The 23008-nt window shown below is 37.3% G+C and overlaps 1 protein-coding gene across 4 annotated transcripts in view; it reads right to left on the minus strand.

The window, feature by feature from the left end:
- The window catches only part of SLC12A7 (solute carrier family 12 member 7), a 69829-nt gene that overhangs the window by 41138 nt on the left and 5683 nt on the right, over positions 1–23008 (minus strand). For all 4 annotated transcript variants that reach the window (XM_063325663.1, XM_063325665.1, XM_063325664.1 and 1 more), the window contains exons 2-6: positions 11191–11285; positions 8824–8946; positions 6311–6457; positions 5522–5576; positions 3463–3593 (exon numbers count right to left, since the gene is read on the minus strand). In XM_063325663.1, coding sequence (XP_063181733.1) covers positions 3463–3593; positions 5522–5576; positions 6311–6457; positions 8824–8946; positions 11191–11285 — 551 coding nt within the window. The remainder of the gene's footprint in view (positions 1–3462; positions 3594–5521; positions 5577–6310; positions 6458–8823; positions 8947–11190; positions 11286–23008) is intronic.

Below are 23008 nucleotides of genomic sequence, written 5' to 3' on the forward strand. Positions count from 1 at the left end.
TTGATCCAGCTTCTCTTTAAGAGTTTCCACTCTTCAAAGTCATGTCACTGCCAGACAGGCAAAAAACACTAAAGACCTGGGCAGGGGGGCTACTGACAAAAATTAAAAGAAAGAAAACAAAACAACAACAAAACAAACAAAAAACTAGCTCAAACACTCAGCTCAAAACAGATATATCCTTAGATTCATTTGAAGCATTTGCTGATAAATAATTCCGTTGATTAAAATAAAATATGAAGAGCCAAACAAAAGCATAATAATAAACTAAAAGTGTTTTCAGTACTATAGTCCCTGCACTATATTTAATAAAATTCCAAGAAACAAACCTTAAACATCGTACCTTGAAAAATGTTTTATGGTGAGTTTACCTTAATTTTTAAACTGAATTTGCAACTGCACAGTTTAAGATTAGTGAGACAAAGCTTAGTCCCGTGGTAAAATAGACATTTTAAACTACTGTAATTTCAAACAGGATTCTCTTACAGATCTCAATTTCATATAATTTTGTTCTGGGTTCCACCTGAAAAGAAGCTGGCAGCACAGCTTATAGGACTCACACTGGTAAATGCAAATGAAAAGACAAACTCTGACCTATAGTTATGAGACATTTCTGCACTATACTACGTAATAAAGATATCTTTATTTCTATTTCTAACACCTTTACAAAAAAGACTCTGCTCAGCTATTAGGGGAGAACTTAGTTTGATTCTTTATCTAAAGCAGCTCTATTTACTGCCAGCAAAACTCATCTTCCTGTTCTTTAGGTGTGGATGGAATAACAGCCAGTAACTTGTAAGTACCAAAGAACATCTTCCAGAGTATCATGTCTTATCAACAATGAAAGATTCAGATAGATTCTCAAGTTCAAACTTGATGCAATTCCACTCCTTTAAAATAACTGCTGAACTGACTATCCTTCTAAAGGCAGGAAGAAACTTTGAGCAGGAGGCTATCCTGATATGTTCAGAACCAAAATCCAAAAACAGACATAGGCAACTTAAATTAAAGAAAATTCTAGTAAAGAATTAATTAAATTTTAAAATTAAATTTAAATCTAGTAAATTAATATTTACTAGAATGCAATAAGAGATGAAAATCATCACATCGCCATGAAAGAAAACTAAAAAGCAAAATGAAAAAATGATTCAGAGTATTTATGTATTGTTATTAAAAAATCGTCTCCATTGTGACGTTGCAGAAGTATCAGTCTCTGTATGGAGGTACTCCAGAAGATGTGCTTTGTTGCCCTGCTGTTAACAGCCTTTGCTGGGGAAAGCCACAGGCAGATGCCTGATTTTTGCCCCTCCAAATAATTCATGTCCCAGTTGGGGGGGGGGGGGAAATCAATACTTGTGCACTGGGGCTACGACAGCATTCTGGTCTGAGGTGTGCCTCCCATCCTGGGAGGCTAAATTCCATAGCTGAACTCCATACATGTTTATTAGCAGTACAGAAAACCAGCATGCCTCTTAAGTAGGGAGAACAGTGCACTAAATCCAATCCACAATGTGACACAGTGCTAGTGTTGTTAATATAGACCAGACCTCACAAGCTAGCAGTAATGAGCGAAGACTATCTCTAATTTCAAATCCATGTTTTTTTGAATTTATAACGTGGGTCACAGTAAGTAACCAGAAGGAGTAGTTCTGAAGTACCTCCTGTGCATATCTGCACAGTCTCTGATATGATGACCAGTAACTGTCTGGCCCCTCCTGGATGAGGCAAAGCCACAGTAGATAGGCCAGTGCCATACAGGCAGTCTTCAACTGCATCTTTATAGGAATATGAAATTTCAAAGCCATTAGTCTAAAAAGGAGAAAATGGGATAGATTCTTAATTCCTGCCTCATAGGAGATAAGCCCTTCATGTTCTCCATAGCCTTTCATTGGGCAGCAGCTTTCCCCAGTGAAGATGGCAGTGCCAAGCATTGTAGAAGCTGGAAAAAGTTCTGCACATTATCCTGGGAATGCTTGTCTGATGCCAAGCCCACAGATTTTCACCTGGAAGGAGTCCTCCTAGACCTCAAGAAAACATGGCTTAAGAGGCCTTATGCCATACTCACCAAGACTAAGTAGCTCTTCCAACAGAAATGCAGAGCCACCTAGGTGTGTTGACTGCTTACTATAACGTAGTTGCCAGATTTAAAACCTTATAGTCATGATCTTAAAACTAGAACAGTAAAATGGAAAACTAATTCCAGTAGATACAAAGTAAGTGGAAGCTCCCCTGAAGAATTCAGAGCTCAAAGGCATACAGCCTGGGAAAAATGAAACAAGATATATATTGAGAAGTTACAGCAAGAAGACGAAAAAAAAAGATGCGGAAAAGACAAAGGATAGCTCACACCATGAAATCCACATCCTTGTTAAAACTTGAGAGTCACAAGGAAAGGAACCAAAGCCTTCTTATGTTACATGGAACGAAAAAAAAAATAAATAAAAGAGTAAGACATCATTCAGAGTTGAATTAAATGGAGACTGCAAAGCGAAAAAGATAAACTGACTCTCAAGATGGAATCATTATAGCTTTTCAATTCCAAGTCTAAGGTGACCTAAAGGAAGTGCTGTGTGCATCTGCTTATTATTGTTTGGAAAAGGAGAGGAGGACATACAACACAAAAGCAGCATAATATACAGATCAAACTTCTTGTAAGTTTGCTGTGATGCATCATGAACATACGCAAACAAACATTGAAAGAAGAAATTAATTCTTTCACATTTGTAAGTGAACTATTTTTAACTTAAAATAGCTAACATAGTCATTAAATCCAAATGACATTTCAGAGGCCCTAAAAATATGCATTGTTGACTACGATTTAATCTGCAACCTAATGTGACATTTCGTTAAGGACTACATTATTTCTTGTGGTATTTTTTGTCATTTTTGATCTAGAAGTTGTAGTTTTAAGTTGGTACAAAAATCACTGAATTAAATCTTAACATGTCTCCAAAGTCTACCTGTTAACACAATGTTATTTCCTGCATAATTTATTGAAATATTTCCTATTTATTTTTAATCTCCAGTTTGGTCCTATACCTTTAGTTTTGGAATTTTAGGTATGTCTTACTAAAATAAATATAGTTTTCCTTGCAACTCTGTAGGTGTATAGTAGCACAGGCGTAATTTATGGGACATTTGGTATTCAGAACACGTTATGAAAAGGTAACAACAGATATATCTGGTACAAATTAGTAAGTGTCAGTTACCAAATTCTGTTTGGTTACTACTTTAACCAGGACAACATCAAACAGCCTTTAATGTATTTTTGCATTGCTGATCATAATTTTTGGAACTTTTTCAAATAGTCACAAGTAGAGTAAGAATAAGTATTGACATACTGGAAATATAGCATCAAAACATTAAAACTCACCAAACTAGAATGCATTTTAGGCCAAGTGCATTCCTCAGCAATCTCCCAAAACAGCCCAAATACATTTAATCTTAAGAGAAACTAGTACTTACCAATAAAATTTCAATGGTACCAAGAATGTACATTGCTCCTGCAAAGGTTGTACCCAAGTAGAAACAAAGTCCCACTGCTCCACCAAACTCTGGCCCTAAAGATCTTGAAATCATGTAGTAAGAGCCTCCAGCTGTGAATTTGAAAAAAAAAAAAAAAACTCCAGCCCTTCAGATTAAGGACAGCAGTAGAGAACAAGTTTGAATCATTCAATCAACATAATCAAGATAACTACTGCATGCATCTCGGTTGAAGTGTTCATACCAAAACCGTATTTAATGTCTATACCACCTATGTAGCTCGAATGTACATTTCGAAGTGCACAGAGAATAAACACCAAGGAAATAGATGAAAAAGTCCACAAGCTAAACAATCTAAATTAAGAAAAGGATATACAGGTATAACTAGATGTGAATTGATCTTTAGTTTCTAACCCCAAGCTGTTCACAAACAATAAGCTTCCAGAATAATTTCTTTATGAGATGGAGACAAAATAGAACTTGTCTCACTAATACATTAACACTAACACCCCAGAATTTTTCAGTTCTTCTCACTCATGTTTCCCATATAGATGCATCATTTTTCTTTAAGTCATAAACCACCCTCCATCCTCCTGCCCCTCCCCACCTCTTCACTATAACATTTCCCTTTCTATAAAGTTTAAGTTTCAATCTCTTTATCTCGACTTCCCCCTAGCCCCCTCACAGCATGCTCCTCTCTGGTTCCCTATCCATCTTCTCCTAAATTCGTGATGTTTTTCCCACTCATGACACTTAAGGAAGAGGAGACAGAGAAAGGAAGTGCTTTAATCTAAACATACATACACCAGCCTCGTATAAAATTAGTCCACAAATAAGAAACTGCTTTTCAATATGAACAAATGAGAAACTAACCACAAAATTTATGATGCATCACCAATCCTTTAACTAAACATAATGCTGTTGCATGTAACAGCAAAAGACATGATCCTGCTGCTCGGGTCTCTTTCAATCCTAGGTTCCTATCTGTGCTTTCTACCTCCTCCATATGTTCCAGTAGAAGCAGCATTTCTCCAAGAAATCGGCACCAACGAAAAAAGTGAAAGTGAAGACCCATCTAGGGTAAGAACTACCAACTTCAAAAGATTTCTGTGACACTCGGACATTAAGCAAAACCTTTACAGTGAACTTGAAAAATATGAGAGGGAAAAGAGCAGAACATTTTAGTTATCTGGACACCAATTATATTTTATAGTGAAACATAGTTATTCTAAGCTTTTGAAACAAATTTTTCCATTGTATTTATATTTCATATATGGTACTGTATCCACGAAATGTGATTATTCTACATCCTGCACAAGTCATAGCATTTACTTTTGCCCAACAACTTATGCACCAGTTCTGGAACCCCTTACTAAGCTAGAGAAGCTATGCAAGTGAAGAATTTTTTTTTTTTTTTTTTAACATAATTAGGTAAACTGCTCAGAGTTCACAACACCACCTGAAAACTGGTATTATCAATTAATGTGTTGAGAAACTGAGAAAGATAAGAGCTTCAAAGACTAACTGATTTTTGCATCAAAAAAAAAAATCAGCTTCATAATTGAAGAGGTATGAGTTCATCTGTTTATCCTGAAACTTTAAGGAGACGATCGTAACAGAGTGCTTATATAGAAAGAGATTTCTGCCAGCAGACTGTCTGTTATTCTTGCACAAAACAACATGACTAGCAAGAAAAAAGAAAAGGACAGCCTTATTTGTAGATTTGTAAAAAAAAAAAATCTGCTTTTCATGAAGACAAGTCTCTATTAGTTCAAATTATAACACCTGATCTTTCATCCAAACAGAATCAAGTGATTTATGACAATCAAATGACAGAAGTGTGCTACAGTTCATAATTCCCAGAAGGTCCAGTAAAAAGACTGCAGGAAATTGACCGTAAGTCATTTGCAAATCAGTTAAAAGCACTTGACACAAAAGCATTACTTCGATACTTCAAGCTACAGAAATTTCTTATCCCAGCTTTAAACTTTCATCATTTGACCATTCACCTTTTAAGATAATTAAGGTAATTATACATTACCTGGAACTACACCATTTGTTGCTATTGCACTCATTGAAATTGCAGTTAGCATAGTCTGTGGAAAGATGAAATAGAGGAAATTTAAAATACTGAAAGTTTTTTTGAAAGATGAGGCAAGAAAGAGTGATTACATGAAACTAGGATTTTTATTTTTTTTTTTTTAATAAGGTGTTACAGCAACCAAAAGTGATCATGTCTTTGGTTAGGGATACACGTGTAAATTAAATACTAAATTTTTCAGTGGAAGATTCAGTTAATTTAGATGTTTGAGACAGTCTTTAAAAAGAATTGGAAGAATACAGATCACTGAATACATTTAAAATAAGAAGTTCATTCTTTCCATTAAATAGGAGTGACAAACTGATCAAGTGTCATTGTTATGATGATATCATCTGCTAGTGGTCTCTCATTCCAAAATATTAGTTTATGGACATAATGTTGTGGATTGATTTGTAGCTTATATTTCAGTCTGTTCTGAAGTTGTGAAAAGCAGAATAGTTCAAACCTCAATACAAATCATGAAATATTTGCCAAAAGCTGATTTAATAAAAATCAATGTAATACTTCAAATAAAAGCTTACTGTGATCAGCTCAAAAGAAACTCCATACAGGCTAGAATGACATGTGACACTCAGTGCATATATATATATATCCCATGTCTCTCAATTGCACTAACACTTAGCCATTAAGGAGAAATCTTTCTCTGCTACTCATATATTAGGAGGCAGCAGTATTCTTGTAACAGGAAACAGAAGATTTGGCCAACAGAAAAGAAAGAGGTTAACTTACACAAGCACAACACATGAACACGATTATGAAAGACTCGAGAACTCCAGCTGTTCCCACAATCCACGTTAAACGTAGGAAAAGGATGACCCCCAAGATGTTTTGCAAGCAGGGCAGGTACACACCGATAAAAGTGCCCATACGTGGAACCTGGAAACAAAGTCAGAACATTAATTCCTTTGTACTTAACAATTCAAGTCCATAAGCACTTTCTTCCACAAAGGCTCACACTTATCACAAATGCTCCATGAACAAATGCCAAGTGAAATTGAATGGTAGCTTCAGAGCGCCCAGCTTCGCAAGTATTCATAGGCTATTTATGCAGAAAGATTCCTGAAAAGACAGAAAACTATTTGTCATAGCAAATCCCTTGTTCCATAGGAACTAGGGTGAAAACTTGATAGGGGGTAAGAAGCCCCTTTATCTGTTATTTACAAATCTTTACAAACTTACTTCTGAAATACCAGTTACAGACTACCATTGAAGAGAAGTTACTGCTATCATCAAAATAGCAAATATATTCTGCACAAAGTTGATCACCAATTGCCCAGCAGCTGGCCCACAGTGTGATATTCAACAATAAGTGTTTTCAGTTTTTAGAAGACAGACATTATGACAAGGGCAGAAGAAATGCAAAGCTGACTACCATATGTTTCTGCAAAAGTTGTAAAACCTGACACAACAAGTGTTTGTACTTTTTATTTGCTGGTGATCACCATGGGTCAAGACACACACAAAAGCATTCAGGCTTCATCATTTAAGTTCCAGCCTTCTACACTTCTGAAGAAATCAGGCCTTGAAAGACTCAACTTAGAAGTAATAGTTACAGTAGGTTTTCAGACACAGAAGCTCTTCTTAAATCACAACTCAGGCTGTGAAAAAAGGCAATCAATTAAATAAGCAAGCACTGGTGCTTTTTAAGTTAACAAAATTATTAAGAAGATACTAAGTTCCCAAGGACTTATAAGGGAACTTGGAATGCCATTTAGACTATAATCTTATTTTTAGCATCTTGGACAATATTCATGTGCAACATCCATGCTACTGTCTCAATTACGACATTAAAAATGTCACTCTGCCAGGCTACTACTTAACCATCACTTAATTTCAGGCATGGATCTGAAAAAAAGACACATGCATAGATGTTTTCAAGCCACCAGATGGTGCTCAAACGAGGTTAAGTGCAAGTGAGGACACGGTGTGCATTTGGCTAGTCGGTTTCAGAGGGCTCAACACTGTGCTGCATCAACAGAAACCTCTGCCCAACACTGAACGGAGGACAACGATCACACTTAGGAAAGCGTGAGTTGACCAGTGTTTGTTTTCTCATATCTCAAGCTGTATCCTCAGATGAGAAGACACAAGTAGAAAACAAAACAACCAAAACAAGAAAAAAAGAACAAGCAAAATGAGACAAAAAGAAACCCCCCATATAAACAAGTGCAGGATAAGCAAAAAGCTAAAAGAAACAGCTGGACTTTATTCCTCACCCTTGCCCATTATCCTCGTACCAACACTTCCCACACTAATGTAAACAGTTCTACTGCAACTATGTAGGTACCATGCCATAAGTCCCTCTTCCAGTCAAATGGGCTCCAGTTGTAACCTTACTTTCCAGCACCTTTTCGTATCTGTCTCTTCTATGTGCTCATTTCTTTTCATTCTTATGCGCTTCTCCTCCTTTCTCCGTAGCTCAGCATACAAACTCAGTAGCTGCACCCCCTCTACACACAAAGACAAGTGACTCCCAGTACTCTCCTTTTCCCAGTATCTACTGTAAATTTCTTTCAGTCACCATGCTAAAACCAGTTTCAGCTCGTTATCCCTCCTTGCCTAGGAGTTTTTCTACTCTGTCAGGTCACATGTTTTTGATCCAAGCTTTCTCCTTCTGAAACAGCTTCCTGCTCACAGAGGGATCAATCCAACATCTCATTGTAGACTGCGACTGTTGCATATGTTCTGTTTCTACAGAGGCCTAGACAGGCACTTTGGCTATCCAGTAGACAGCGGTTGAAGAATTCAGTTGCTACCTTCTAGCAAGCGTGTTTAGGGATGTCCCAAAGAGAGCCTTTGCCTCTTCTTCCTTCACCCCCACCCCCCGATAAATATCATATTTTTGAGGTATGCAACAAAATGTTTTATTGGAATGTGTCCATTAAGTTTTAAAAATACTTACTGCAACACACAGAAACAAGAGAGCTACTCAGAAAAGCTGCCACCATGTTAACAGGAGTAAATATCCTATGGATTTAAAGAGTCGTCTGTTTCATCTTAAGTTTTCCTTAAATTTCAACTTCAGGTAAAAATCCAGCCAATTAAATGCATTAATAAACCAGCCGAAATAATTCTTAAAAAGAAATCATAACACAAGCCATACTGCAAACACTTCAATTTTAAATTCAGTATTACAAGTCTCACTCCTCATTTTAGGCATTCACATATCTTCTTTTTAGGTTGAAGCAATGATCCTCTTTGTGGCTAGCTTTGTCTCAGTAACTTATTAGAAGTTTAAATACCTTGACTTCCTTTCGCTTGCTGTCTTCATCTGCTTCATGTTCCACCACACCTTGAGTCAGATTAGTGTAGTTTGCTAGTTTATTAAGAAGAGATGACACCATGGGATTACTATCCATTTCTTCCTGTTGGGATTTTAAGAATACTGCATTTATTAAATAGGTTTGTTTTGTTTTTTTCCCCCAAAAGTCATGATTTTATGATACTACTTCAAACACATACTCAACAGGTCAGCTTCAACTCACCCAAACCCAAAAATTATCATGACAAAATACCGGTCAGCTTTCAACCAACAAGAGCTCTAAATCTTTCCAGAAGTTTAACACCATGAGGCTATCTTGCAATATTGCTTTCACTTTTTTACACTATGTTACAATATGCAGCTTGTACAGCTGGAATACAAGGGAAATCTAGAGAAGGGGCATTGGTAATTATAAAAATCTATTCCTATCACAATAGGGTTTTTAGGGGATTGTACTGGCAGGATTGAGTCATTAGGGCGTTTTTCCAGCATCTTGCTTGTGTCTAGAGAGTGATCTCAAACGATTCCCTCAAGCACCAAGATACTTAAGGATCACTCTCAAGCCTACTGTCACAGGCTTATTTAATCTTAAACCATGCATGCGACTTCCAAAGTATTCATTTGTTGAAAATACAGGCACATACGAACATCATGTGTAATATTATTTGACACAGAAGTCAGCTCATCTTTCTTTAGACAAATATCTGCTACGAAACAAAACCATGCTAAAACAAACAATAAAGTCTAGGAGAAGCATATACAGTAAGAGTATTTGAGAAAAGCAGAACCAGAGAATTTGATCAAGTATACAAGATCCAATATTGTAAGGAAGACAAAAGATCAGGATTGCAAACAGAAAGACAAGAACTAAGCCATCTCTGCCTGAGGCATTAGGTCATGATAATCATGGTTAAGATAGCCAAACTTCTTTGTAACAGTTTATACAAAAATTTAAACACAAGTCAGCTGAAAACATGAGAAGAACAAGATTGTAGGAAACATACTATGAAACATATATACTACCAAAAAAGGTTCACCACTACAGCAACAATGGTGATGAAGTCATTAGAAGGCTTTCAAGGCAACACTGTGACAGCATGGTCTATAATCAAAAAATATGTAAAAGATAGTCATCGTCACACCATCAGCTGAGGATTTAATGTCAGCCACTCTTCAAAATAACTGATGCAAGCATAAGTTTTAAAAAGGGCACAAAAAGCAGATACAGCCAATTTATCAAACTTAGGAATACAACAGGACGTTTTGGGCATTGCTTTATAGAATAGAGCCTGAAGGAGAGAAATTTGTGAGAAAACTCCACCACCATGGTTTCTTTCAAAAAAATCATAAGAAATTCCATAGGTGAGAAAAGACAATCAATGACCAACATTAGTTTGGCCCTTAGCACAATCTTCTCAAAAACTTAATGAAAAATAGTAAAAATACATTATTTGGGTTATGCAGAAAGAGGGAACTGAAAGGCCGTCTCCCCTATGCTAAGATATTTGAAAGGAAGAAGAGATGACAAGAGGAATAAGAGGATGACAAAAAAAATAGTGGGTAGACTGCAACAGCAGGATGTCTAAGCAAACAATGTCGGAAGGATCTTGTTTATTGTTAACAGCAAGCATCAGAGCAAGACTAGCTGACACTGGTTAGAGCAGAACAACTTAAGTTGAACTTTACTAAAACTACTATTCCATTGCAAAAGTATACTTAGATGTACAATATCAATATTATTTTTTTAAAGGATTTTAATCAGTGAATTAAACAGGTATTAAACTTGCGTTATAAAGTAGATGCTTATATTGGAAAGTAGAAGTAGCTATGGTATGCTCTACACTGTAATTGGACAATATAACTAAGGCATGGCCTATCACAGTTGGTTTTACAGTTTTGCTGCTTTAAGAGAAGTCTGTATTTCTCCTGTTCAACTCAATATATTTGGTAATCCTTTTAAAGCTGGATACTGCTTTTTTAAACCACTACCTTTAACTTTCAGAAGCTTTCTCTTAACAACAATTTCTAGATCCTAGCCCCAAAATCTTAAATGCAAGAAGGCTTATTTCATATCTTCACATGAATGTGTATCAAAATGTACTGTTGTTGCCTACATAGATAAACTAAAATATGAAGGCAAAAGAGTTGTAGCACTTCTTTTTTTATTACATCATTCAAATCCACTGAAACGTAATGTTAGCAGGAACCAAGCTACTAAAGAGTTATTAAAATTGACCTTTTCCCCCCACTAAATTTCAACAGAAAGAAAACTGCGGTTTGCTTGTTTTCATCTTGTTACCAGAGTCTCAACTGAAGGTGAAATACGTTTTTGGGTTATTTAACTTACCTCAAAGAGAGCCATATTCTTTCCTTCATACATGTTTCCTCTGTCCATCTCTGCATTGTTAATAAATGGACTGCTCTCCCTGGCAATCCCATCCCCTGGTGGAAAAGTGGAACAATTAGAAACAAAAGGAAAAAAAAAGACAAGGTATACAATAAGAGGAACAGACATAAAAATTTGGTTCTAGATAACACTGGAGGTAGCTGCCAAACTGTGTGTCTTTGTCATACATGGACTCAACATTCACATTTACGGAAATTAAACTTACTTTAACAGTCAAATCTTTGTACAGTCTTCTGCCTCTTAACTATTACTTATTATTCATTAATACATGCACTGATCTCTCCCCTGCCCCATCTTTTCAGTTTACTTAAAAGCACTTGATAATAGAATTTCACATAAGCAACAAAAAACCCCAACCTACCTTTTCATTACTTCACTGGCTCCCTGAAAAAAAATTCCAGTAGTTTAGCCAGGAATTTATGAAAAAAAAAAAGCAATGTAAAAAGAATTATTTTATAAAGGCTGTGGAGACTCTTCCATGACATGTTATATTTATTCTATTCCTTCAATTCTATTCTATGAATTTCATTAAGCTGTAGCTCCCCTGACCTCCTCTGGCACACCTCTCAAAAAAAAAAAAATGTAGCATCACTTTCACTGCCTTCCAGCCCAAGTAATACAAAAGCTATTACATGCCAGCATTGTCACAACATTGACATTTCCAAGCAGTCAAGTCCTTGCCTATGTACTTTTGCCTTTATATTCACAAGTTACAGCAACAGCACCTACCCGGTCTCTTCACTATAAAATTAAGGAACACCTGGAGAACAAGTTGTATACTTTTCCCTTTGTCCTCCACTCTGCCCCCTCCAGGACACTTCTCCCCACATGAAGTCCCTGAACAAAGCTCTTGCAAACATGGACACCAGTCTCAGAACAAAGTATTATCTTTCTTGTAATAAAGACAGAAATAGATTTCAGTTCCTCAAGCAGATGAGAGACTACATGCCTGACAGATTTCCTACCGCTCTCCATAGCTCCCTTGTCCAATAGGCTATTCATGGTATCACTATACTTACTGGTATCATGACATACAAGACGCATACTATCACAAGAGACTCAGAAGATAGCTGTTTTCCATTAGGGCTCTAGGATTAATTCCACAATACAGAGAAGAACTGTTGATAAATTCATCCACAACTACTGTTCTTATCCAATATATCCATATCCTCCATCTTTCATTTTTCTGTTTTTCTACAGTTTGTAATTGGTCCCCTGTTGCTTCAAGTCCTACAGCCTGGCTAGGTCCCCCTCCTCCACCAATGCTTAATGCAGGGCCAGCAGAAGGAGCACGGTGAACACAGAAGACTCACCCTCATAGACCAGCAACTCAAGATGTTTCACAGTGCATGGAACTTGCTGGTTTGGCACAAGATTGAGAAATTGGCATTTATCCTTTAATTGGCTCCATGGTACTTAGAGAAAGGTTCCGTTAGCTTTTACATAGGCAACAAAGAGCAACACTGTCCCCAAGCAAATACATGTTGATTACTCCCATCTTCTTGCTAAAGCGTACAAGCACTAGAACTTCTTAGTTAAGACCTTGCACTTTCTTCCCAAGATTTTTGGAACATTGCTGTTCTTTTAGATCCATTCCTTGAAATGACCAGGTTGTTTTTGCTAAAATTTTTTACAATGCATTCATTGCAAGGCACGTTCCCAAATTAAAATAAAAATAAGGTTGCTTGATATTTTTGTCTTGCTAAGACCACGCTTCTATTGATTTTCTTGCCTATTGACAGCTGGTAGCTGTTCTTACTAGCTAAATAACTCCTCCCTTCAGGGTACTTCCAATCCCTTCAGAAAGGATTATTCTTCAAGAAGTGAGCTGGGGAATTTCAAGTACTGTTTTGCATTCATGAGTGTAATATCGCTGGCGTTACTACTTCAGTGGGTATCATTAGACTAATCAAAACTGTAGACAAACAAATAATGTGAATCAGTATTCACCATTCTGAGGTTAAAGAATATAGTTTTGTCTTACCAGTTCTGGAGGTAAAAATCATCATCTCTGTATATTAAGTATTTTAAACTGTAGTCAGGAGAATAGTAAGATCATCTTTTATTTCTTGTATTTCTAAACAAACAGTTACTTGGCTTTGCTCCAATAGGAAAAAAATCTCAGAGCACAATATGTCTAACAAGTCTTGTCAAATACACCCAAAAGACTTCAAATGGAAAAACACAGAACTCAGGTTTTCTACTCTTCAAATCCTTTTTCAGTGTTTCCAACCAATATTCTACCTATTTTGAAGCTTTCCAATGCTAGTCTTCAAAATAGCCCTGTCACTGCCAGACTCTGTAGAAGTCTCCCGTTTCTTTAATACAGATGTCTCTTCATATTTTGTGTTTGGTACAGTATTTTTATAGTATTTGACATGACCAGCATTATCTATTTTAGCGGTTTGAAAGAGGATCAATGCTGAAAAAGCGACCACAAAAGTGTGCTGACAAGTACTCTCTCATCTGCAAGTTTGTTGATCAATCCTACAGTTATGAACACCTTTGAACAAGCTCCTTTAATTTTTCGGTATCGCTGTCAACAAAATCACATTGCCTGTAAATTAAAAATGCCACCTTTGGGAGTATGCTTATGTAATATGCTTAGAAATACACTGAGCCTTCCAAACATGTAACTCAAATTGAGATGTATTACACCATCCAGTAGAAAGAACTAGTTTTAGGATCTCAACACATGGTCAACTAATATGGTGACGTTAACAAAATAATCTTTAGCTCATCCTTTCTTCAAAAGAAGGGATTCATTAGAAAACCAGAACTAAAAAAAAAGACAGTCAGGATTTACACTTTGCACAAATGCTGTAAATATCACCACTGGTGCATCAAGTGGAATGGAGCACAAAGAAAAGAAAAAACATTTCAGCTGCTTCCCTTGAGGTAACATGGAACATAGAAGTAGGTATGTCATTCCACTAGTAAGTCTCAAGCCATTTACAGCTTTATGTCTTAACCCTATTCCCTTGAATTCTATGAAGAAGAATAATCAAATCAGAGAATCATTTACATTGGAAGAGACTCTTAAGATCAGAGTCCAACTGTAAACCTAACGCTACCAAGTCCCTCAGCACCTCATCTATCTGTCTTTTAAATACCTTCAGGGATGGTGACTCAACCACTTTCCTGGGCAGCCTGTTCCAATGCTTGACAAGCAAATCACCTTTCACTCAGGCTTCTTTGAAATTGCATCAAACTCCTCTAAGGTGTACAGGCGAATTAAACATACAATAAAAATTATAACTTCCAATATAGTTTTAGACAATCTTCTAAGCTGCGCATGTCTTCTGGAATCCAATTAAAGCACTCAAAAAAATCTATACTTAGTGTTATTTGATTTCTGAAAGTAATTCAAGTTACTAGGTGTTACAGGCAAAAAATATTCAATCTGGACTAGCTTAGCAGTCCATCTGAGCCAGTATTTCATCTTGGACCATCAGAGATCCATGAGAAAGGCAAAATTTAACAACAAAAATCATCCATGGGCTTGATTATGGTATAATGTTTCCTCTGTCTTAGGACACACACAAGATGCTCACCCGTTGATGCGACACTCCATTCCCACCCAACATAAGGTGATCAAAGACTAAGCTCTATAAATAAACCTGTCTCTGTCCCCCCAAATATATAGTTTAAGATTATTATTATTACTACTATTATTACATTTTTAATCTGCTATGGAATGTTCACACACCATAGCACAACTCTGTGCTTACTGATAGGCCAGTAGACAAACTAAAGCCACAGCTAATGTACCTTTCCTAGAAGCCTGTACGGTATTTTCTGTGTTGATGGGACATGCAAAAATTCCTACTCCTGATTTCTACAGATACTCAAGCACTGTGATGGTATAGCTATATTTACATGGAAATTAGCTACACCAAATTACTTTTTTATATATATACATGTGAAAAACCAGCTGCAAACAGAGAAAGCAGAAGATGTCTCAAGTTTGGGAAGTAATATTCAGAGTGTTCATACAGATCATTACAACGTGCACTCCCATACACCCCAGCCCCTCAATTACCTATGCAGCGTAGCCCACACAAGTTATCACAAACCATCCCAGAGTTGTGCTAGCCTCAAGTTTAAAACTGCCAATGCCACCAGATGATTTCTCATTAACATTTCCACACAGCAAACAAAACTTGCATCAGAAATACGTCTCCATATCACAATTCAAAGTGTTAGTCATAGACACAAAAGACTTTGTTCAAATTCATATTCCTCCAAAGTTTCAGAGCAGCAATCCTCACAAACACTGACAGGTAGAATACTTTGAGGTATGTTGACAGTTTCTAAGCTGATCCAAACCGGTCCATTTTATACAGTGTAAAAAGAGAACTGAACAGCCTAAGTTAGAAAGGCAGAAGTCACCTTTGCCACCAAAGAGGTGGCCTTCTCATTCCCTTCTCACACATACTACTCACCCATTTCTGTCCCTGTATCACATTGTTCCTCACACAAACAGATATATATATATATAGTAAACTCAACAGGGGTATGTGCTTAATGCTGAGTTGGAAGAGAGTCATTTTGATTTTGCTTTTGTTTTTATTCTTGCTGCTACTTTTAATCCAGCCAGGTTTGTGTGTTCACTACATGAATGCTTGTGCTGGAACTAGAGACACCATCAGTATAGGAATAAGCAATCAATGTAAGCAACCCACTTCCTTAGCATTGATGCCAATATTACTAAATCATAGAACCACAGGGGCTGGTTCTCCACCTCCCTCCCCCAAATCAAAAGAGGTAGAATATGAAAAAATGTGTTACAGGTATCTTGTCTTACAGAAAGTGGCAGAGCAGGGCTTGGGGTGGAAGGAAATGATCACTTAAATGATCCTAAATTTGCACTAGGATGCTTGTTCAGGAGATTAAGGACAAAAATATTAGACCATCTAATCACATTCCCTGTGTTTCCACAAGTTACAGAATTTCATTCTGCATTAGGCTCTATAACTTTGAAAAAAAACATACTGAGATTTCACCAGTTATCTCTTGATGTTTTCAGAGCTGAAATAAGAAAAAGGCCTAAAAAAACATTATAAAGATAAATTGATAATTTAAAACGGGATGCTCTTTATTTCTATTTAAATTTGGCTCTTTTCAAACTTGTAGCTATAACATACTAGTAGACCTTCCAAATTTAACCACTCACACTTAGTATTTTCTATCTGTGAAGGTAACTATACTTATAAAATCTTCTCAAGCTTTCTTCTGAAAAACTGAAACAGTTAAGTTCATGAAACATTTTCCTAAACTTTAATCATTTTTGTGGCAACATTCTCTCCAGTTTAAGTCATGCAAAAAAATATTCAAACTTGAAAAGTCAAATACAGCCTTCTAACAACATTCTCAATCCTGCTATTTACAGAAGTCTAATCATCACCTCTCTATTCCAAGGATCAGGCTAGCCCTCTTTACCACAGCATTAAACCAAGCTCATCTTATTCTATTCCAGTCTGACCCCTAAACCCTTTCCAGATTCACTGCTTCCTTGCGGTCCCACACTATGTCTGTCATTATGATTCACATTCAATAAGTGTTCCTATTTGACTTTATATTCAAACACATTTTGTCCAAAAAAGCAAGCATGTACATCTCCTGTCATGTAAGACTTTAACATCTATCTGAAAAATAAAAGCAGATTCTTTTTATGTGACAAAAGAATACAGGTGGTGTTCAAAATAGTGAGAATGATCTAAACTTTTCAACCACATGGCCTCAAGTAAGATAGCTTGGCTGTGATACAGTATAGCTGTTCCCTAAACATGCGTAAAACTAAGAAGTTTTGCTTACCACTAGAAATTTCTGCTTTAGACAGTAGCATATAAAGTTAGAACACAGTTGAAGAATAATACTTCACAGGGAAGTCCTAACCTTTCATGGTTTCCAAAGGGCAACTCAATCACAGTCCACGTACCTTGAAGGTTACGGTTAGCCAGATACAGGCGAAAAATACCATAGTTTTTATTTTAAAACTATAAACATTTTCATTAAGTTAGTATTCAGTCACATTAAGAACAAACCACTACAAACTAAGAATATGAAGATGAGATCCTGTTTGCACAAGAGTAAACAAGCATTTACTGTTAATGTAAATAATCTTTAAGGTAAAAATACATAAAATTTAAAAGTCACTAGAACCAATGTATACAAGTGTCACATTCAAGAAAGCTACCTGTGGCAAAAACTGTAATTTTATCTTCTCTATCATGCATATTTACTTCCTATAGGTCCAAATTTTTGATTGGCAGCTAAGGAGAACTCAGACAATCTTAAAAATTTTATTTCTTACCACTCCTAAGCCAAAAACATACAGAAGTATTCTTTAGAGCTCTAGCATAAACTCAGGTTTTAAAAAGCCACTACCTTGCTTTAGGTCAAATTCTAAAAAGACATCAATAACCTTGTTTGAGCACATCTTGCCTCTGAATTTCTGCATCAGATGGGTTTAAGAATTCAGTGCAATCTACTTCAAAGTTGCAGGTTATTGGTTTTTTTTTAGTAAAGAAATGTCTAAATATATTTACTATATCGCTAATTTATTGCATTATTTTTATCAATGAGAAGCACGATTTATGTAAGTTATCTTGAAAAGCAGAACAAGGTATACTTAAGGTCCTTCTAAACCCCCTTACATAATGGAGGATTCTAATACTACAACCATCACTTACCTTATCAGCATCACTAAATTTTAGTTTTCCTTTACTTAGGCTACTATTATGATCAAGCACGGCCTACTTCTAATGAAAACACACTGCAAAAGCTCTTTATAAATTCTTTATAATATAGCTGGAAGAACAGAACCCGCTATTTCAGTAAGAGTCATTAGAACCACGGTATTGTCTTTTAAAGAGACTCACTTGGATTTGGCCCACTTTCTTCATAATCTTGTTCGCTCATTATTAAGGAAAGCCAAGTTGTTCCCCTCTGTTGATTCTTCACAGATCAAGAATTGAAATAGGAAACTGACAGTTGCTTCCTCCCAGCTTTGTGTAAGACCTCAAATCCTGTTTCTTACTAGCATTGGATTAATCCTGAAACAAGTCATTAAGGCTTCATGCAGTGTGAGGCATGCACATGACACAGCCAAACTACATGACAGTCAGAACTCTCTAAAGAGAATTAAGCTGGAGGATTTCCACCAGCAATAAACACCATGCTTAGTGAAATGGGCAAGGTCAAGTTATTAAATCACCCCACATCTTCCCCTAGTAATAACTACATTTAAGGATTTCTTTACATCAAATAAATGCACTTAAAAATACTTCCACTAAGCAGATCAGCATACATTAGCAACAAGCAGCGTCAACCTATTCTGTCTATTAAATAAGCCAGTTTTGTGCATCAAATACACATTAGCAGATCTTAAGCAAGGTCACCGTAAGTATAGTTGCTAAACATTGATTTTACGTAGAAAGAGCTTGCATTAATTGTACTTAAGATACAGCAGATAAAAAATAATTAAATATAATTCTAGTAACTTTGCAAGCACTCTTTTTTTTAAAAAAAAAAAAAGTATTTTGAAATTAAAGGGGTCCTCTTTAAGACCGGCTGCATAATTTGTTAGTTCTCTTTCAAATTAGATGTATCACCATTTTCTAGTTTATGTATTAATCTATTTCAGCTTCTATACCAGCCTTAAACAACTCCATACAAACTGTTTCAAGTCTATTAAATGGATGTTATTGCTTAGAATGGACTAGTTCTTGTGGTCCAATCTTTGAATCGCATCCAAAATCTACTCTTTTCTGTGATCCTAACACCTATGCCACAAGCACGGTCAACCACAGAAAGGCTGAAAGGGATGAAGGCTCCTTCCAAGACGATTTCCCAAAGTTCCTCCTTGCTAGAACCAGCTCTGGTACTTACTAGGTCCCTAGAAGAGCCGCTGTAGCTCACTGATGCTGCAAAAAGCCTGCCTCCTGTACCTCCCCATTTTGAATTCCTCCCCCGCAGCCCTCCCCAGGACTGCTACTTGTTCGTCACTAGCAAAATAAAGCAGCTTGTGCAAGTCCTCAGCAGATGTTCCACAAAGCAAGACAGTGCAGTAGAGGGCTAGAGATAGGACTGGTCACTAATCAATGGCAGTAAGCTATTGCTTGCACATCCTGTCCTGGTAAGTTTCTATCAGGACAATTCTACAGATAACAAAGCAAACTTCTGACATATTTTCAAGGATGTTCTAAACTTTCCTTTCCGAAGCTAGAAGAAAAATACTCAAGCTTCCCAGTCTTCAAAATTGGAATTAATCTGCTAAAAGGTTTTATTCTCTTAAAAAAAAAATGTAAGCTTGTAGGAAGACCTGAAGAAGTTGCAAACTGTGTGCCCCCTGTCAGAAGGCAAGAAACAGAACAAGTTGGTTTTCTTTTTTTTATTTCTTCCTCCAGGAGAAGATTTTTTCTTTCAGAAGACACACATGAGTTTAAAGAAAAAATAATCCATTTTTGTAAAGCAGTTACCAATCAACATCTCACCTCCTGAAAGCTCCCAGAAAGGCTTCCTAAGCAGGCTGAATGCTGCTTATTTTTGATTGCTATGAGTTAGCTAAAGGATACAGCTAATTAAAGTACCTAATTAAGAACGTTAACTGTTGAAATCAGGAAGCAGATAACAAATACTGTCCAATTTACACAGGCATTAAGCCATGCTTTCCTATAGCTGTGATTCAAGCGGAAAATTATTGAGGGATCATCTTTAAGTTTGCATACTGCTAATTGCTCATGAATCCATTTCTGAGGATACCATCAGACCTTTAAAAATAAGTAGGTAACACTTTTGATGCCCTAAAACTCCAGAATGGCAATTTTGAGGGTTGAGAAGCTACCACAGAAACAGTTATACCTTTTGTAATGCAGGGTCAGGACAACATTGTAAGAACATAGCGTGGCACAACCTAGTGCATCAAACTAGATCCAATTTTGCAACTACTTGAAAGTTTGCATTTGAAATCAGAGAGATTGCAGTTTTCATAGACTTCAAGTGGCAGGTTGACCTTGGCTAGCCACCAGATGCCCACCAAGCCTCTCTATCACTCGCCCTTCTCAACAGGACAGGGGGAGAAAATAAGACTAAAAAGGTTGTGGGTTGAGAAAAGGACAGTGAGATCACTCAGCAGTTACCATCACAGGCAAAAGAGATTCGACTTGAGAAAATTAATTTAATTTACTGTCAATTAAGAGAGTGGGATAATGAGAAATAAAAGCAAATCTGGAAACACCTTCTCCCCCTCACCCCTCCCTTCTTCCCAGGCTCAACTTCACTCCCAACTTGTCTGCCTCCTTCCCCCGAGCAGCACAGGGGGATCAGGGAACAGAGATTACAGTCAGTTCATTACGTGCTGTCTGTGCTGCTCCTTCTTCCTCATGCTCTTCCCCTGCTCCAGCATGGGGTCCCACTCACAGGAGACAGTCCTTCATTACCTTCTCCAATATAGGGCCCTTGCTATGGGCTGCAGTTCTTCAAGTACTGCTCCAGCACAGTCCTTTCTATGGGGTACCATCCTTCACAAATGGACTGCTCCACCATGGGTCTCCTCACGGGGTCGCAGGTCCTGCCAGAAAACCTGTTCTGGCATGCCTCCTCTCCATGGGCCAGGAGCCTCCTCCAGTGTGGGCTCTCCATAGGTCACAGTTTTCTTCAGGGCACACCTGGCATGGGGGTCCTCCATGAGCTGCAGGATGGAGACAACTTGCATCCCATGGTCTTCACCACAGACTTCAGGGGAATCTCTCCTCCAGCACCTCCTCCTTCACTGATCTTGGTGTCTGCAGACTTGTTTCTCTCACATGTTCTCACTCCTACCTCTTAACTGCTGTTGCACAGGTGGGGTTTTTTGTTTGTTTTACTCTTTCTAATCAACATTACCAATGGGCTCAGCTTTGGCCAGTGGCAGGTGCATCTTGGAGCTGGGCTGTCTTGGAGTCAGCTGGAACTGGCTCTGTCTGACACAGGGGCTGCTTCTGGCATCTTCTCACTGAAACCACTCCTGTGGCCCCCTTGCTACCAAAACCTTGCCATGTAACCCCAATGCACATCACCAATTGTATTTTTCTTTCAGCAGGGAAGGAAGAAACATTCACAACCACTGCTGAGAGCAATGGCACCTTCTCCACTGAATTCATCTTTGCTGCACAGCATCAAAGGTGCAAAGAGCCAAGAAAAACATATTCCAAACCTGTTCTTATTAGCTTGGGGTAGGGGAAGGTAAATAGAAACCTGACAGGATAAGATACACTATTAGCATGTCACGGGTTGAGCGATACAGGACTAATTTCTCTTCTAATGCTGGAGAAAGCTCCACTTTTAGAAGACTAGTATCCGAATTTGTGAAAATACTTCATTTATAGACAGCTAGGCTATGTGGGATTCAGGGTCTCAGGGTTTATGAGCTCGCCAGGTGCAGGGATGAGGAGCGAGCAAGGCCTGGGCATTTGACCCAGGCTGGCCAACAGGATTATTTTATACTATGAATGTCATATTCAATATAAATCAGGAAGTTTGCTACGTAGTTTCTCCTCTCCCTTGATGGTGGTGGTCCAGAGAACTTTCTACCCTGGTGCCGGACCCCTGAGGCTTTCACTTCCTCCTGAAGCCATTGTGCTCTCAGTGTCCAACATCTACTATCCACTGCTCGCAGTGCACAGCTTCCTACTGTTATAATTGGCTGAGTATATTTTTTTTATATCATATATTAGTATTGGGATTAATATTAGTTCTTTAGTATTATTGTTAATTATTTAATCTTATCCTATTAATTCTATTTCTATTTCAACCTTGGTGTTTCCTTGCTTTTCCTGATCACCCTTTCCAGGTGGGGAGGGGTCACTGGGTCATAGAATAATTGTCTAAGCAAGAATAAATTGTTATGTGTTTTCTCAAACCATAACATAGCCAAATTAAAATTCTGCTAGTTACTGTCTGGTCAGTTCACAAAGCCATGGCATACAAATAATTGCAGTTATACAAATTACAGTCTGTACCAGAAATGCTCCTTGTTAAACTGGTACATTGAATCAAGTAGAAAGAGAAATATATCTGATTATGTAAGAAATAACACATAAGCCACAAAGGATTATGTTGGGAAAAAAAAAAATTGGTAGGAGAATCCATTTAAATTGGTAGAAGAATTCATTTACACCAAACAATGCATTTTGTTGGGTGTGGGGGGGGTAGTGGCGCAGATAACAGCACACAACACCATCAAGCTTAATATTTCTACTCCGATTGAGAAAGTAAGTCCCCTGTGATAACATTCTATATTTCATTAGTCTGGAGAGCAAATAAAAATAGCACTAATTGTTTCATTCCCCATGCTTTAGTAGCTATTTTTATGTAAAGCAACAACATAGGTCAAAGATGCAGGAAAAATTAATCAGGTTAGTGCCGCCAAAAGGGGTGGTCTTCTTTCTGTGTGGGTGTGGAACAATACCTATTCTGCAATGAGCTGATTCAAGGAAATAAAGCCTCTTAAAACAACTTTTTAGAGATAAACTTTTTTTCCTGTCATAGTTAGTCTCCTGCCAGTTTGGTTCCCTAAAAGAGTTCACAAGAGGTAGCACTGGAGAAAATAGAAATACCCTTTCCCCCCCAGCAGCAGCTAGTAAGATCTGCTATGCAGTAACAAACTGTATCCTTTACCAAAGGCATCCTTTACAATGCTTACCTGTGAGCTTCCACAGGATAATGGTCATCTTAAAATTATAAAATAACAAAACATTACAAGCACAGATCCATT

Source organism: Chroicocephalus ridibundus, chromosome 2 (genome assembly GCF_963924245.1).
Source record: "Chroicocephalus ridibundus chromosome 2, bChrRid1.1, whole genome shotgun sequence".
In the NCBI taxonomy this organism is placed as follows: domain Eukaryota; kingdom Metazoa; phylum Chordata; class Aves; order Charadriiformes; family Laridae; genus Chroicocephalus; species Chroicocephalus ridibundus.